Source organism: Entelurus aequoreus, linkage group LG10 (assembly GCF_033978785.1).
Source record: "Entelurus aequoreus isolate RoL-2023_Sb linkage group LG10, RoL_Eaeq_v1.1, whole genome shotgun sequence".
In the NCBI taxonomy this organism is placed as follows: Eukaryota; Metazoa; Chordata; class Actinopteri; order Syngnathiformes; family Syngnathidae; genus Entelurus; species Entelurus aequoreus.
In genome coordinates this window covers 20,461,402-20,476,401 of record NC_084740.1, presented here as the reverse complement: position 1 = coordinate 20,476,401, position 15,000 = coordinate 20,461,402, and the positions used below count along the sequence as shown (strand labels likewise).

Below are 15,000 nucleotides of genomic sequence, written 5' to 3'. Positions count from 1 at the left end.
AAAAAACAAGCAAACCGGAGTTTTGACCCGGAGAAGGCAGGGTCGGTAAAACAAAAAAAAATCTGCACGTCCTTTCTGATTTCAATGCGTAAAAAGACACAAAAAGTGCGTTAACGCCAACATTGGGTACCTTAACTTAAGTGTGTTTTGAGACAAGAGCTGTCTCTCGGCTAATTGTTATGCTTTAAGTTGCATGCAAACATTTGATTTACAAACATTCCGGACATTAGTTGGCGTAGCAAATGTCACAAAGGTCGGCCCAAAACATCTGGTCTTACTCGCAAGCGTTAGCTTACAGCTAGAGGTAGACATATCTTTGTTTTTTCATGCATGGCGAGGATAAACGTGAGTGTGAAAGACAGTGCTGAGAAGAAGAAGAAGTGGAGGACAAAATCATGACAGAGAGCTGTAGTGTATGCTAGTCTGCACCATACTGAGTCTAAAGTCAGTCCAGAATGTGAGGATGATATCTAAACGTTGACATTAATCCATGAAAACATGGACAAGATGCTGATTGTGTGTTTGAAGGAGAAGCAACTTGAAGGAAATAACGTAAAACTCCACTGTCCAAGGTAAATGCCGTACATTATTATTATATGACTTTATAAAATTACTATAGGTGTTTACACTTAATTATACTGCATTGTTTCTCAGACACAATTTATTTTCAAAAAAATTGTGCTGTCAATTAATTTCAATGGAGACCTTGATCAATGGGAGACCTTGATTTAAGATACAAGTGCTTTGAGTTAAGCGCTTTGTCACAGAACCATTCAAGTTGAGGTACTACTATATTCATTTCAAAGGAGACATATTTTAGGCATGTTTTCACGGATTAAAACACACTGTTGGTATCTTAACAACACTGGCTTGAACTCTTGCCCTCAGGGAGGCGCTATAAGACCATCAAAGCAAGGACAAATAGATTGAAAAACAGTTTCTATCCTACAGCTGTTATTGCCCTAAACTCTGCACGTACCTGAACACTCACCACTTTATTAACTTGCTTACCTCTGATAGAGATCTGCTGTGCAATATGTTTTCAACATTTTATTATGTTTTTAATAGAGGTGTCCGATAATATCGGCCTGCCGATACTATCGGCCGATAAATGCTTTAAAATGTAATATCGGAAATTATCGCTATCGTTTTTTAAATGTTTTTAAATTTAATTAAATCAACATAAAAAACACAAGATACGCTTACAATTAGTGCATCAACCCAAAGAACCTCCCTTCCCCATTGACACTCATTCACACTCATTCACACTAAAGGGTTGTTTCTTTCTGTTATTAATATGCTGGTTTCTACATTATATATCAATATATATCAATACAGTCTGCAAGGGATACAGTCCGTAAGCACACATGATTGTGCGTGCTGCTGGTCCACTAATAGTACTAACCTTTAACAGTTAATTTGACTCATTTTCATTAATTACTAGTTTCTATGTAACTGTTTTTATATATTGTTTTACTTTCTTTTTTATTCAAGAAAATGTTTTTAATTTATTTATCTTATTTTGTTAATTTTTTTAAAAAGGACCTTATCTTCACCATACCTGGTTGTCCAAATTAGGCATAATAATGTGTTAATTCCACGACTGTATATATAGGTATCGGTTGATATCGGTATCTGTAATTAAGAGTTGGACAATATCGGAATATCGGATATCGGCAAAAAGCCATTATCGGACATCCCTAGTTTTTAAATTTAATTTTTTTTTTTTTCATTATTGTTTGTTGTCCTAAGACTATTTTATGTAGGTTGTTTTAAAAGCACTGGGCTGGATTCCTGTCCAATTTCCTTGTTTCCATACAACGACAATAAAGGTATTCTGATTCTGATTCTGAACATGTTTGTTTGGTCAAAATACCGCAATGATTAAACATTTGATCAACCTTGTCTCAACTATCTTGTTCAGAGCAGCCGATTTTAGTCTCTGCATGCAGACTTGATGTGTGAGCAGCTCAGCGCGTGTCGCGATACAAGTTTCATCCAGAAAACTGCAGCCTGTGCAGCATTTGTACACCAGGAGGGAAAAAAATGGATTAGCCCTGAAGTCAAGATATTATAGACTACACTCAGCCTTGGCGCAGTACACAGAGCTCCTCTGTGCGCCAGACTAAGATTTGGAGCCCCCACAGGAATGGCTGATAAATGTTGTTTTTACGTGTGACAATGTTTGCACACTTAGCTTAGCTCTGACATTGTAGTGGTTCAGTGAAGTCGATTTGCTAGTGAGAAACTTTGTGTGAGGGCGCTGAGAGAGACACGGTTTCTGACATACTGAACTAACATAAACATAACACGTTGCTTATTTTCCTTTTGATTACTGAGCAGGCAAGACAAAGGGACAAATACTGTTTGTGCAAATGTAGCGATCTTCCCTTACTGCAGGGGTGCCCATTATTTGGATGGCGAGCTAGCGGTGGATGGTGGAGGGTGTGTCAGTCCATTACCAACCAGGCATAAAAAAAATAGACCTAAAAATGAGCGATCATCAGTCTTCAGCAAGACGTCACTTTGGTCACTTGATTGACATTCACGGCACCCGAGGGTCTTGTGAGATGACGCTGGCTGCTGCCAGATCATTATTAAGAAAAAATGACCGACAGGAAGGCGAGAAACACTTTTTATTCCAACAGACTCGCCGTACCTGCCGCCAAAACTCTAAAGACCAACTGCACAGTTTCTATCTTCACAATAAAAGCCCTGCTCCATCCTGCCTGCGCTAACAAAATAAGAGTCTCAGATAGGGCTGGGCGATATATCGAAAATACTCGATATATCGCGGGTTTGTCTCTGTGCGATATAGAAAATGACTATATCGTGATATTGGAGTATACGTTCTCACGCAGTTGCTTTTAGCTGCGGGCATTACACTACAGGCTCTTCTCACTCTTTCTTGTCTCTCCTTCTCACAGAGACATAAAACAAGCGCACCTTCTTACATACGTCACATACTGTCACGCGTGCAACGTCATACGCCCTTGCCGAGCAGAGAGGTAGCAGCATGGGTAACTTTAGCTGTGATGCTAGCGGTGAGGGTGGTAATACGAGAGAGAGAAAGTGCGAATCTGGTAACAAATGAAGGAAGAATAATTAATTCCCAAGAAAAACAGCAGGGGGTCCATCGTCTGGCGGTGGTTTGGCTTTGAACAGACAACCGTAATATGTCAAGTATGCGGCAAAAGTGTTGCTACAAAAAGTAGCAGCACTACTAATGTAGCATAATTTGGAAAGTCACCCGCTAAAGAATGAGGAGTGCTTGAAACTCTGCATGTCAACATCTCCGGCCGGTGCCACACCCACAAAATGCCCAAGCAACCATTTCCACATCAACAGCGTATGAAACAAATAGTCATCAACAGAAGGAGATAACGTCCGCAGGAACCTACCACATAGTGAAGGACATACACTATTTGATTTCCTATTATGCAGCTCATTTTTATTTGACAGTTATTTAAATATCTTGTATGACATCATGCACAAAAGTGCACTTTATTTGTTTTAAACTATTGTAGTGGCGTTCTGTACAAAAAGTGCACTTTAATTTAGTGTTGTTTTGATATGTCATCTTAGTGACATCATGCACAAAAGTGCACTAATAGCTTGTTTTAAAATGTCTCTGACAATCTTGCACTTTCTGTTTTGGAAATGACATGAATGTTTGTGCCACTGCTTAATAACTGTTTAATAAATACACTTTTGGTAAATTGACTTAAGTTATGATTTCCCTCTCTGCATGAAAGTTTAAAATGAGCATATATTAATGCAGTATGAAGAAGAATGTTTTAATGTAGACACATAGAATCATCATACTGGTGTGATTATATGCATCAAGTGTTCATTCAAGGCTAAGGCAAAATATCCAGATATATATCGTGTATCGTGACATGGCGTAAAAATATTGAGATATTAATAAAAGGCCATATTGCCCAGCCCTAGTCTCAGAAAGCTGGCGCACACAAGCTAGCAAGCTATGGAGTTTGCCGCCAATGTATTTCTTGTAAAGTGTATAACAAGGAGTATGGAAGCTGGACAAACAAAAAGCAAGCACTTTCATGTGGTATTGGACAGAAAGGAGGACTTTTTTCTCCTCCATTTGAAAATGTGGAGGTTATCATCACTACTGTCTGATTCCAATCAATGCAAGTCATCACAATCACACCAACTTATATTCTTGTCTTCATGAAAGAAAGGAATCTATATGTGTTAAACATGCTTGTATTTTGTACACCTTTAACATGTGAACAAAAACGGCAAAATAAATAAATAAATACAAATGTTATATATATATATATATATATATATATATATATATATATATATATATATATATATATATATATATATATATATATATATATATATTTATATATATATATATATATATATATATATATATATATATAAGGGCTGCAACTAACGATTAATTTGATAATCCATTAATCTGTCGATTATTACTTCCATTAATCGATTAATAATCGGATAAAAGAGACAAACTACATTTCTATCCTTTCCAGTATTTTATTGAAAAAAAACAGCATACTGGCACCATACTTATTTTGATTATTGTTTCTCAGCTGTTTGTACATGGTGCAGTTTATAAATAAAGGTTTATTTAAAAAATAAATAAATAAAATAAAATAAAATAAATTTTTTTAATTAAAACAAAGCCTCTGCGCATGCGCATAGCATAGATCCAACGAATCGATGACTAAATTAATCGGCAACTATTTTTATAATCGATTTTAATCGATTAGTTGTTGCAGCCCTAATATATATTATATATATATATATATATATATATATATATATATATATATATATATATATATATATATATATATATATATATATATATATATATATATATATATATATATATATATATATATATATATATATGTGTGTTAAAAATACTTGTATTTTAACTTGTTAACAAAAACATCTCTTTCATAAATAAATCAATATAAATGATATATATCAATGAGGTAGATCCCCTCCATTGAAAAGTAGCTTGCCTGCAGAAAAAGTGTGTGCACCCCTGCCTTACTGCCACCGCTCCGAGCGGGGCGCAAACCCACGTCCCCTGATTGAGAGGTTCAGTATGTGTGTTAGCCACTGGGCTAAAAACCCCGAGCAGCACACTCATACACATGGCTGGCCTCCGTTACACTAATAACAAGTTGGTTTTACATACTGTAACATGTCCCCTATAAACTGCTTTGCTTGCGTGTGGCAACTTGATGGACTGGAACATTTTTATCAGTCTTTAAAAATTAATTTACTTGGCAGTGCAATCTTCTTACCTTGATGCCCTCAATGCGAAAGCCCAGGGTCGCCGTGGAGCTGATCGTCTCCCTCCACTGCATGTATCTGGGCTTGAGGACGCCCTGTTGAGCTCTCTCCTGCACTGTCGGCGCCCCGGGATCCACAGCGACCATCTTCTCGTACATATCCTGTCTCAAACGTGGACGTTCTCTCGCTTTCATCAGCTCCTCCTCCAGATAGGTCCTGATGAAAGAAAAGTCAACCATTTTTAATATGAATCAATGATACGTTTGATTTGTATGTCGCTGCTTTCTTATGCATATGTGATTCTAAGGGCATCGCCTTGTTTGTAACTGGACTTTATAGGTCAGAGCAGGGCAAATATTTTGACTCGGGGGCCACATTGAGAGAAAAAATGTGTCTGTGGGGCCAATGTGTATGTGTGTATAAATGATATATACACGTTTAGCTGTAAAAATATGCTGTACAATATGTGTGTTTGGCTCCCTTTTTTTCATAAGCACTAATACCAAAAGTCACAATGTCCAAAAGAGTTCTAAAAAAGTTATGACAGACCGCCTTAAAAAATCGGAATGGAATTTTAAAGTTTTTTACTCAACGGGACACCCAAAATGTACATTAAAATAAAGAAAGTGGGATTTACAATATTAACTATAAACAATAAAACCCTGAATATTAACATTGCTCCTCTTTTACTTCTCAGACCAGCTCTTCCATAGACATCTTTGACAATCAAGCAAAACACAACAAAAATGTAAAAAACAGCAAAGTATGAATGCAAAGTGTAATAAACACCTACAATATGATATATTATCATGTAAAAATCTGCTTCTGCATCTGTTCCTGACACAAGTGTTTGGGGATGGCGGCTCTGAAAACATACCCCGCCCACTCTGCTTTGTTCCTGGTCTGAGCTGCTGTGACCTAGATCATTTAAAAACAGCACATCATAATGGCGGCTATTGTTTTGATGTTAAAGGTCTAAAAAATGATGTCGAACGTCTGGCGGGCCGGATTGAAAATCTTAATGGGCCGCATATGGGCCGTATTTTGCCCTGGTCTGTTATAGGTTGTCTAAGAAAACATTTCACCTTTTGTCGGCACAGGCTTCATCAGTTCATGCTCAAAAAACGAAGCGAAACATCTTCTAAGACCAATTCAATGCCAGAGAACACAATGACCTTGATGAATAGTGACTCACATTCAAAGCACCAAGACATGTTTTTACACAAAATAGTAGAATTGTGTACTCCCTTTTGTGAGATACTGACGAGAGATAGGATTTTAGATGTCATGCAAGTGTAAACAAGTAACCACCATTGAAGTACCAATGATAGGTGTGGTGAAATTTGTCCTCTGCATTTGACCCATCCTCTTGTTCACCCCCTGGGAGGTGAGGGGACCAGTGAGCAGCAGCAGTGGCCGCGCCCGGGAATCATTATTGGTGATTTAACCCCCAATTCCAACCCTTGATGCTGAGTGCCAAGCAGGGAGGTAATGGCTCCCATTTTTATAGTCTTTGGTATGACTCGGCCGGGATTTGAACTCACGACCTACCCATCTCAGGGCGGACACTCTAACCACGAGGCCACTGAGCATAAGACCTACATTCTTGCTGCATACCATGTAAAAATAGGTTGACCAATACTGTGTAAAACATAAATTCAGTAAAATGTAGTGAGTAATAACACGTATGACTTCAAGACTTCCAAGATTCTTTATTGTCCAGGTTAGTTGGTTTATCTTCTTAAGGCCTAAGCGGTTTGTTTACATGCTTTTTTTATTTCTCTTCGCTATTTGGGCTTATTGGACCCTAATTACAATAAAAACTAAGAATCATCTTTTGATATGATGTACTTAGTCCATAAGTACACAATCGTGTACTTCATGTTTAGTGACATGCTAATTCTTATTTTTACACTTTTTTTCCCCATATTCTATTGTATGTTATACTCTTCTGACACCACCAGATGGCAGTATAAGTGTCCACATAAGCGGCCATAAGACCCCAATTCAGTAGTGTACACAATTTTGGAAATAAGAGCTAAAAGGTGCTGTCCACGCATGTGGCCACTAAGCATTTAGAGGTTTTAAAAGGGACCTACTGTATGATGATTGTATTCTAATTAAAACACTTTCTTGTAGTCCTGATAATATGCTTCGGATATGCTTTGGTGTAAATGTTGCTTAAATTCTGTTCCCCCATCACTTTTGTAACCCGTTTTTTAAATCAGTCTGCAAGATGTTCCGTTTTTTTTTTAGGTGTTTCCAGATTGCAAATGAAACCACGCCCCACCGTCTCCAATAGTATAACAATGTATCTTTTGAAAATGTACACTGTTTGAATATATTTATTGAAGTTGTCTCCATTTTCCAGACACGGTCCAAAAATAAACTTCATAAACATTTTATAAATTCACCCGATCACAACTTTAGGTACACCTGCACACTGTCCGATCGATTCAAACCTGTGTTAAAAAAACAGCTCTTTGATGCTTTGGCATTGTTTAACACGAGTATCCAGCAGAGCAGAAAATACTAAATTCATCACAGGCCCCTTTTATTAAAAGCTAAATACCCTTTGATGTCCATTGAACTGAGCTGAGATTAATTTTGCTCCTAATATTTGCGGTAGAAAATGGATGGATGGATAGATTCTAAACAAAAAAAACTAAGGGCTTTGGTTAGAGTGCAAACATTTAAGTGTATAAAAGGTTACATTATCTTATACCAGTGTTTTTCACACTAGTGTGTGCTGTGGAAGATGATCTAATTTGACCTATTTGGGTTAAATATATGTTTTGCAAATCAGTAATTATAGTCTGCAAATGATGTGTTGTTGTTGAGTGTCGGTGCTGTCCAGGGCTTGGCAGCATAACCGTGTAATACTCTTCCATATCAGTAGGTGACAGCAGGTAGCTAATTGCTTTGTAGATGTCGAAAACAGCGGGCGGCAGTGTGCAGGTAAAAAGGTGTCTAATGCTTAAACCAAAAATAAACAAAAGGTGAGTGCCCCTAGAAAAGGCATTGAAGCTTAGGGAAGGCTATGCAGAACGAAACTAAAACTGAACTTGCTACAAAGTAAACAAAAACAGAATGCTGGACGACTGCAAAGACTTACTGTGGAGCAAAGACAGTGTCCACAATGTACATCCGAACATGACTTGACAATCAACAATGTCCCCACAAAGAAGGATAAAAAACAAATGAATTATTCTTAAATGCTAAAACAAAGTAGATGCGGGAAATATCGCTCAAAGGAAGACATGAAACTCCTACAGGAAAATACCGAAAAAAGCCACCAAAATAGGAGTGCAAGACAAGAACTAAAACACTACACACAGAAAAAAAGGAAAAAACTCAAAATAAGTCAGGGTGTGATGTGACAGGTTGTGATAGTACACCTACTTTGAGACAAGAGCTATATTGATGCATGCTTGGTTATGCTTTAAAGTCATATCCAACATTTGCGACAACGACTTTTTACTGTTAACTGAGTTTCGTTTATTAATGATTTCTGCTGGTGGTGTGCCTCTGCATTTTTTCAATGCAAAAATGTGCCTTGGCTCAAAAAAGGTTGAAAAACACGGTCTTATACTAACTGCAGATTTCATACGTGATCGCTCACCTGCTGCCCATCTTACAGTCCATGATGGAGGGCGAGTCGAAATCAGCCAGCAGATCATCCATGAGGTTATAGTCCTGCTCATCTCTCTGCACCACACCATAATAACCAGGCACATAGGGCCGAAGCGTGTCCTTCATCAACTTCTGCAGGCATTGTTGCTCGCACTCACAGTACAGCTTTAACAGGCGACCATATTCCCCAGCCTGGAAGTTACCTGCGGTTTGGTGGACACAAGCAGTTAACGATTAAAGCCTGTGTGGAAGCGGTCATGCACCCGCCTCGTGTGTGTGTGTGCCGTACCTGCATGGCCGGCGAGCTGCACCCAAGGGTAGCGCTTCTTGAAAGACACGACGAAGGGGGACCAGTGCACCATGGTCTTCAACTTCTGCCAGGATTTATTCTGGAAAAAGTGCAAAAAAGAGGTTTCATTGTCTTGTGTCTGCACTCGCGGGTCAGTCAGTCTAACTAAACACAAAGCTTAGTGCACACACACCTTAGTAGACATTGGTCGGATCCACCCCCTTTAGTCCACTGACAAAGCCCATTCATAAAACATTGACTAAAGTCGGCAGAGTGGTGTCGTAAAACAGAGTGATACTGTCTACAAAACTGTGTGTTATCTTTGTTAGGAAGTACGACAGCAAAGATAGTGTTCACTTGAAGCTTTGACGCAAGCAACTGATTGGAATGTGTGAGGGGGGGTCCAAAACACACTGTGTGTCATTTGTTTTGACTCCTGCAGTCCCTTGCATAATTGCTGCATTTTCTTCCTGATAACTTTTTCTGAACGTGATTTGAGAAAAGCCAGTTACGCGACAAGCCGTTAATATGAGTAATCCTAAACAGCGGCCACCATATGAAAGTACATCATTTTATTTGCCACACGTTTTGTTTAAATTACTTGCCTGGCATGCATTCTTTCCACAGCTGCTGTGTCGAAACTCTGTCACAATAAAATATGTCTGTATGCAGCAATATCCGCACAGAGCGGAAAGAGCGGCCCTTTGTTTACCAGAAAAACAGGCTTGATTTGACTTAAAGTAGCTTTGCAACAACACAGTGGAATTGTGAAGAAGCCACACCAGTCAGCCTTTTACTTGGAGATGAATGGTAAGGACTGACAGTGATACATTTAGCAGAACCTCCAACGTTGAGAAAAAAGCTGTTCCTAGATGCTGATTGACTGCCAGGCTTTTCTAAAACTATGTTCCCCATAGGAAACTAATTTATTTTCTATTAATTAATTTGTAATAACTGTTCTGGCAATGTTTTAAAGGCCTACTGAAACCCACTACTACCGACCACGCAGTCTGATAGTTTATATATTAATGATGAAATCTTAACATTGCAACACATGCCAATACGGCCGGGTTAACTTATAAAGTGCAATTTTAAATTTCCCGGGAAAATTCCGCTTGAAAACGTCGCGGTATGATGACGTATGCGCGTGACGTCACGAGGTCAAGGGAAGTGTTTGGACCCAATTCAAATACCTCTGTTTTCTTCGACAAAATTCCACAGTATTCTGGACATCTGTGTTGGTGAATCTTTTGCAATTTGTTTAATGGACAATGGAGACTGCAAATAAGAAAGTTGTAGGTGCGATCGATGTATTAGCGGCTGGCTGTAGCAACACCAACACCAGGAGGTTGTGTTGTGTTTTGAGCAAGATAGCAGACTCACTACGGTGAGTACAGCTTTGGCTTCCAGACATTTGATCGTTTGCCCGTACGTGCGTGTAGATATGTGCATGTCACGTACGTAACTTTGGGGAAATATATGTTTCTTGCCGACTCTGATGGCGGCCGGGGTGTCGTCAAAAGCGTACAACGCCCGCCGCCACATCTAAGTTAGCTTCTATTTTTTTTAGCTTCGCCAAGCTGAAAATTATTAACCGTGTATTTACATGTTCATGGTTTAATAGTATTGTTGATCTTCTATCTATCCTTCCAGTCAGGGTTTTTTTAAATTTAGTTTCTATCTGCATTTGAGACTGATGCTATCACGTTAGCTCCGTAGCTAAGTTAGCTTCTATTTTTTTAGCTTCACCAAGCTGAAAATTATTAACCGTGTATTTACATGTTTATGGTTTAATAGTATTGTTGATCTTCTGTCTATCCTTCCAGTCAGGTTTTTTTTAAATTTTGTTTCTATCTGCATTTGAGCCTGCTATCACGTTAGCTCTGTAGCTAAGTTAGCTTCTATTTTTTTAGCTTCGCAAAGCTGAAAATTATTAGCCGTGTATTTACATGTTCAGTCACTGTGAATGTCCATTTCGCGTTCTCGACTCTCATTTTCAAGAGGATATAGTATCTGAGGTGGTTTAAAATACAAATCCGTGATCCACAATAGAAAAAGGAGAGAGTGTGGAATCCAATGAGCCAGCTTGTACCTAAGTTACGGTCAGAGCGAAAAAAGATACACTCCGCACTACACTGTAGTCCTTCACTCTAAAGTTCTTCATCCACGAATCTTTCATCTTCGCTCAAATTAATGGGGTAATCGTCGCTTTCTCTGTCCGAATGTCTCTCGCTCCATTGTAAACAAAGCGGAATTGTGAGGAATCCTTTGTCTTGTGACGTCACGCTACTTCCGGTAGGGGCAAGGGTTGTTTTCATCAGATACCAAAAGTTGCGATCTTTATCGTCGTTGTTCTATTACTTACTTACTTAATCCTCTTCGTCCCTGGCGGGACATAAGGCTTCGACGATCTGCCTACATCTGGACCTGTCCTGAGCAACATGCTGTGCCTCGCCCCAGGTTAGGTTCATCTCCTTCAGCTCAGCTGTCACCGTACGCCGCCACGTGTTCTTGGGCCGACCTTGCTTCCTTTTCCCAGGTGGAGTCTTGGGGATACGGTCTTGGTCCATCCTCAGAACATGCCCAAGCCATTGGAATCGGCGGCATTTAATCTCTAGCACCACACTGTTGCACTTGATCTTCTTGTATAGATGTGCATTGGATATTTTCTCGGGCCAGAAGATTCGACAGAGTTTCCTGAGGCATCCATTGTGGAAGGCTTCGACTTTTTTCATGTCGTAGTATGTTACTCTCCGTACAACAATACAGATTTTACATTACTGTTGTAAAGTCGGACCTTTGTTCTTAAGCTATATTGCTTGGACTTCCAGATGGTGTGTAGCCTAGCAAAAGCACCCTGTGCCTTTCCGAGTCTTGCTCTAATGTCCTTTTGTGCAGCGTTGTCCTTACTGACGAGACTTCCCAGATAGGTAAAGTTCTCAACATAGTCGAGAACGTGTCCATTCACTGTGATTGGTACATCTGGAGTGGCATTAATGCACATCACTTGTGTTTTGGACACATTTATGTTCAGCCCTACCTGTTGGGTGAATTTGTTCAGTCTGTCAGTTTTCTCCTGCAGATGGATGTGCTTTGGTGCAAGGACAGCAAGATCATCAGCAAAATCTAGGTCTTCAAGTTGGGAGAACAAAGTCCACTGGATACCCCTGGGTCTGTCGGTTGTATTCCGCATGACCCAGTCTATGGCAATCAGGAAAAGAATGGGGGAATAGTACACCCCTGCCGCACACCAGACTCCACAGTGAACCATGTAGATGGCTCACCATTAACAATGACGCTGCATTCAAAGTGACGGTAGAACATCCCTATGAGAGTGACCAGTTTTGGAGGAACTCCATAGGCCCCAACAATCTTCCATAGGGTGTCACGATGTAGGCTGTCAAAAGCTTTGCGAAAGTCGATGAAGTTGATGTGCAGAGGAGTGTTCCATTCTACACACTGCTCGATAATGTTCCTCAGAGCGAAGATCTGATCTATGCAGCCCCTTCCTCTCCTGAACCCTGCTTGTTCCTGCCGTAGCTTCTGATCAATAGTGGAATCGATTCTGCCGAGTAAAATCCTGCAGAAGACCTTAGATGGTACTGATAGCAGCGTGATGCCCCTCCAGTTGTCACAATTTTGGAGGTTTCCTTTCTTGGGGAGTTTGACAATCAGGCCCTTGTCCCAGTCTTGAGGTATTACTTCCTTCTCCCACATGTCTTTAAAGAGATCAGTAAGCACATTGACAGAGGTGTCAAGGTCAGCTTTCAGCATCTCTGCATAGACAGAGTCTATGCCGGCGGCTTTCCCATTCTTCAAGGCTTTGATGGCAAATTTGACCTCTTCTTTACTTGGAGGGGTGGTCTCGATGTCAAGGAGACTTTCTGCTGATGAAGGGTTGGCAGGATCATCTGGCTCCGGGCAGTTGAGTACCTCACGAAAATGCTCAAACCATCTCAAGATCTGGTCACTCTCAGTGGTGAGGATGTTGCCCTGTTTATCTTTAACAGGGGCCGGCTGGCTGTTGTACTTGCCTGTGAGTTGCTTTGTGATCTTGTAAATCGTACTCAACTCACCCCGTGCAGCTGCACACTCAGCTTTCTCTGCTAGATCCTCAACAAAGGCCCTTTTGTCACTCCTTGCACTCTTCTTTACCTCTATGTCCTTTTCCTTGTAGGCTTTCTGGACCTGCTCATGGAGCCTGTGTGATTTTGTGCTAAGCATCTTGGCTTTCAGCTGTTTTCTTTCTTCAATTCTTTGCCAGGTGTCAGGTGTTAACCATTCTTTGTTCCCTCTCTTTCTATAGCCCAAGACTTTGGTGGCTGCCCCTATGTAAGACTTTTTGATGTTCTCCCACTTGCCTTGGGTGTCTGAGTCTTCGTTCGCAGGTTTGGCGAGAGCACTGAAGCGGTTCTTCAGTTCCAGGCAGAACTCTTTGTTGGTCTTGGGGCATCTTAGTTTGGCTACATCAAGATGTTTCCTACGTTGACTCCGCTTTTGCGCTTTCCTTAGTTTCAGCTTGATAATGGCTGTTAGAAGGTAATGGTCGCTGTTGACATCGGCTCCACGATAAACTCGAACGTCTTGGAGAGACCTGGGCCACTTTCCATTGATCAAGATGTGATCAATCTGGTTGGTGGTGGAACCGTCAGGTGACTTCCATGTGAGTTTATGGATTGTTTTGTGTGGAAAGATGGTACCACCGATGACGTAGTTGTTGGTCATGCAGAAGTCAACAAGACGCTCGCCATTGTCGTTCATCACACCGCACCCGTGCTTCCCCATAGCTCTCTCACAGTCTGTGTTATCAGCTCCCACCTTGGCATTGATGTCACCCATGATCACTAGCATGTCAGGCTGGGGGACTTTAGAGACTGTCTGCTGTAGCTCCTCATACCACTGGTCTTTTTCCTCCTCCTTCACTTCATTGGTTGGTGCATAGCACTGAATGATGGTGAGCTTGCAGTGCCTGTCACCGAGGGGTTCCCAGTCCAGCAAGGTGTTGACCTTTTCCTTTGAGACTATGAGGGCCACGCCGCGCGTGTGTTGATCGGAGTGCCCAGAGTGCAGGATAACTGTGCCATCACTCATCACCTGGCGTCCAGAGCTGGTCCATCGGCATTCACTTATTCCCAGGATGTCCAACCTGTATCTTCTCATTTCACTCGTGACCTGAGCTGTTTTGGATGTGTCGAACATGGTGCGAACATTCCATGCACCCAGGCGGATCGTAGTTTTGGGTCCCAGTAGGCTACCTATCGCGCTCCTGACTTCCTGTTGAAGGCTTTCATCAGGGGCGGTCATAATGCCAATAGGTTGGCTCGAGTCTACTGAGAGGTCCATAGTAGTATAGTTCGTAGAAGTTTCCGTAACGGTAGTGTCTTTTTACGAGGTGGGGTTGTTGGCCCCACGCCCAACCCCCAACCTGGAGGACCAGGTGCTGATTTTTGACTGGACTCTACCTGGAATACCTGCCCGACATGGTTGAACCTTCTGGGGGCATAGCCCCCGTCGGTATAGCTATCCGGGTCACAGAGACACGCAAGGTTCCCCACCACGACAAGGTAACAGCACAAGGGGAACGTCGTTGTTCTATACTAAATCCTTTCAGCAAAAATATGGCAATATCGCGAAATGATCAAGTATGACACATAGAATGGATCTGCTATTCCCGTTTAAATAAAAAAAATTCATTTCAGTAGGCCTTTAAGTTTATCTCTTACTGTTATTCTGTCACACAAGTCAGATGAGGAGTAATGAGTTAACCATTG

At 40.8% G+C, this 15,000-nt stretch overlaps 1 protein-coding gene across 1 annotated transcript in view; it reads right to left on the bottom strand.

Moving 5' to 3' along the window:
* LOC133658353 (inositol-trisphosphate 3-kinase C-like) overlaps positions 1 to 15,000 on the bottom strand; it is an 82,025-nt gene that overhangs the window by 7,718 nt on the left and 59,307 nt on the right. The window contains exons 3-5 of the mRNA XM_062060275.1: positions 9,230 to 9,329; positions 8,930 to 9,143; positions 5,319 to 5,523 (exon numbers count right to left, since the gene is read on the bottom strand). Coding sequence (XP_061916259.1) covers positions 5,319 to 5,523; positions 8,930 to 9,143; positions 9,230 to 9,329 — 519 coding nt within the window. The remainder of the gene's footprint in view (positions 1 to 5,318; positions 5,524 to 8,929; positions 9,144 to 9,229; positions 9,330 to 15,000) is intronic.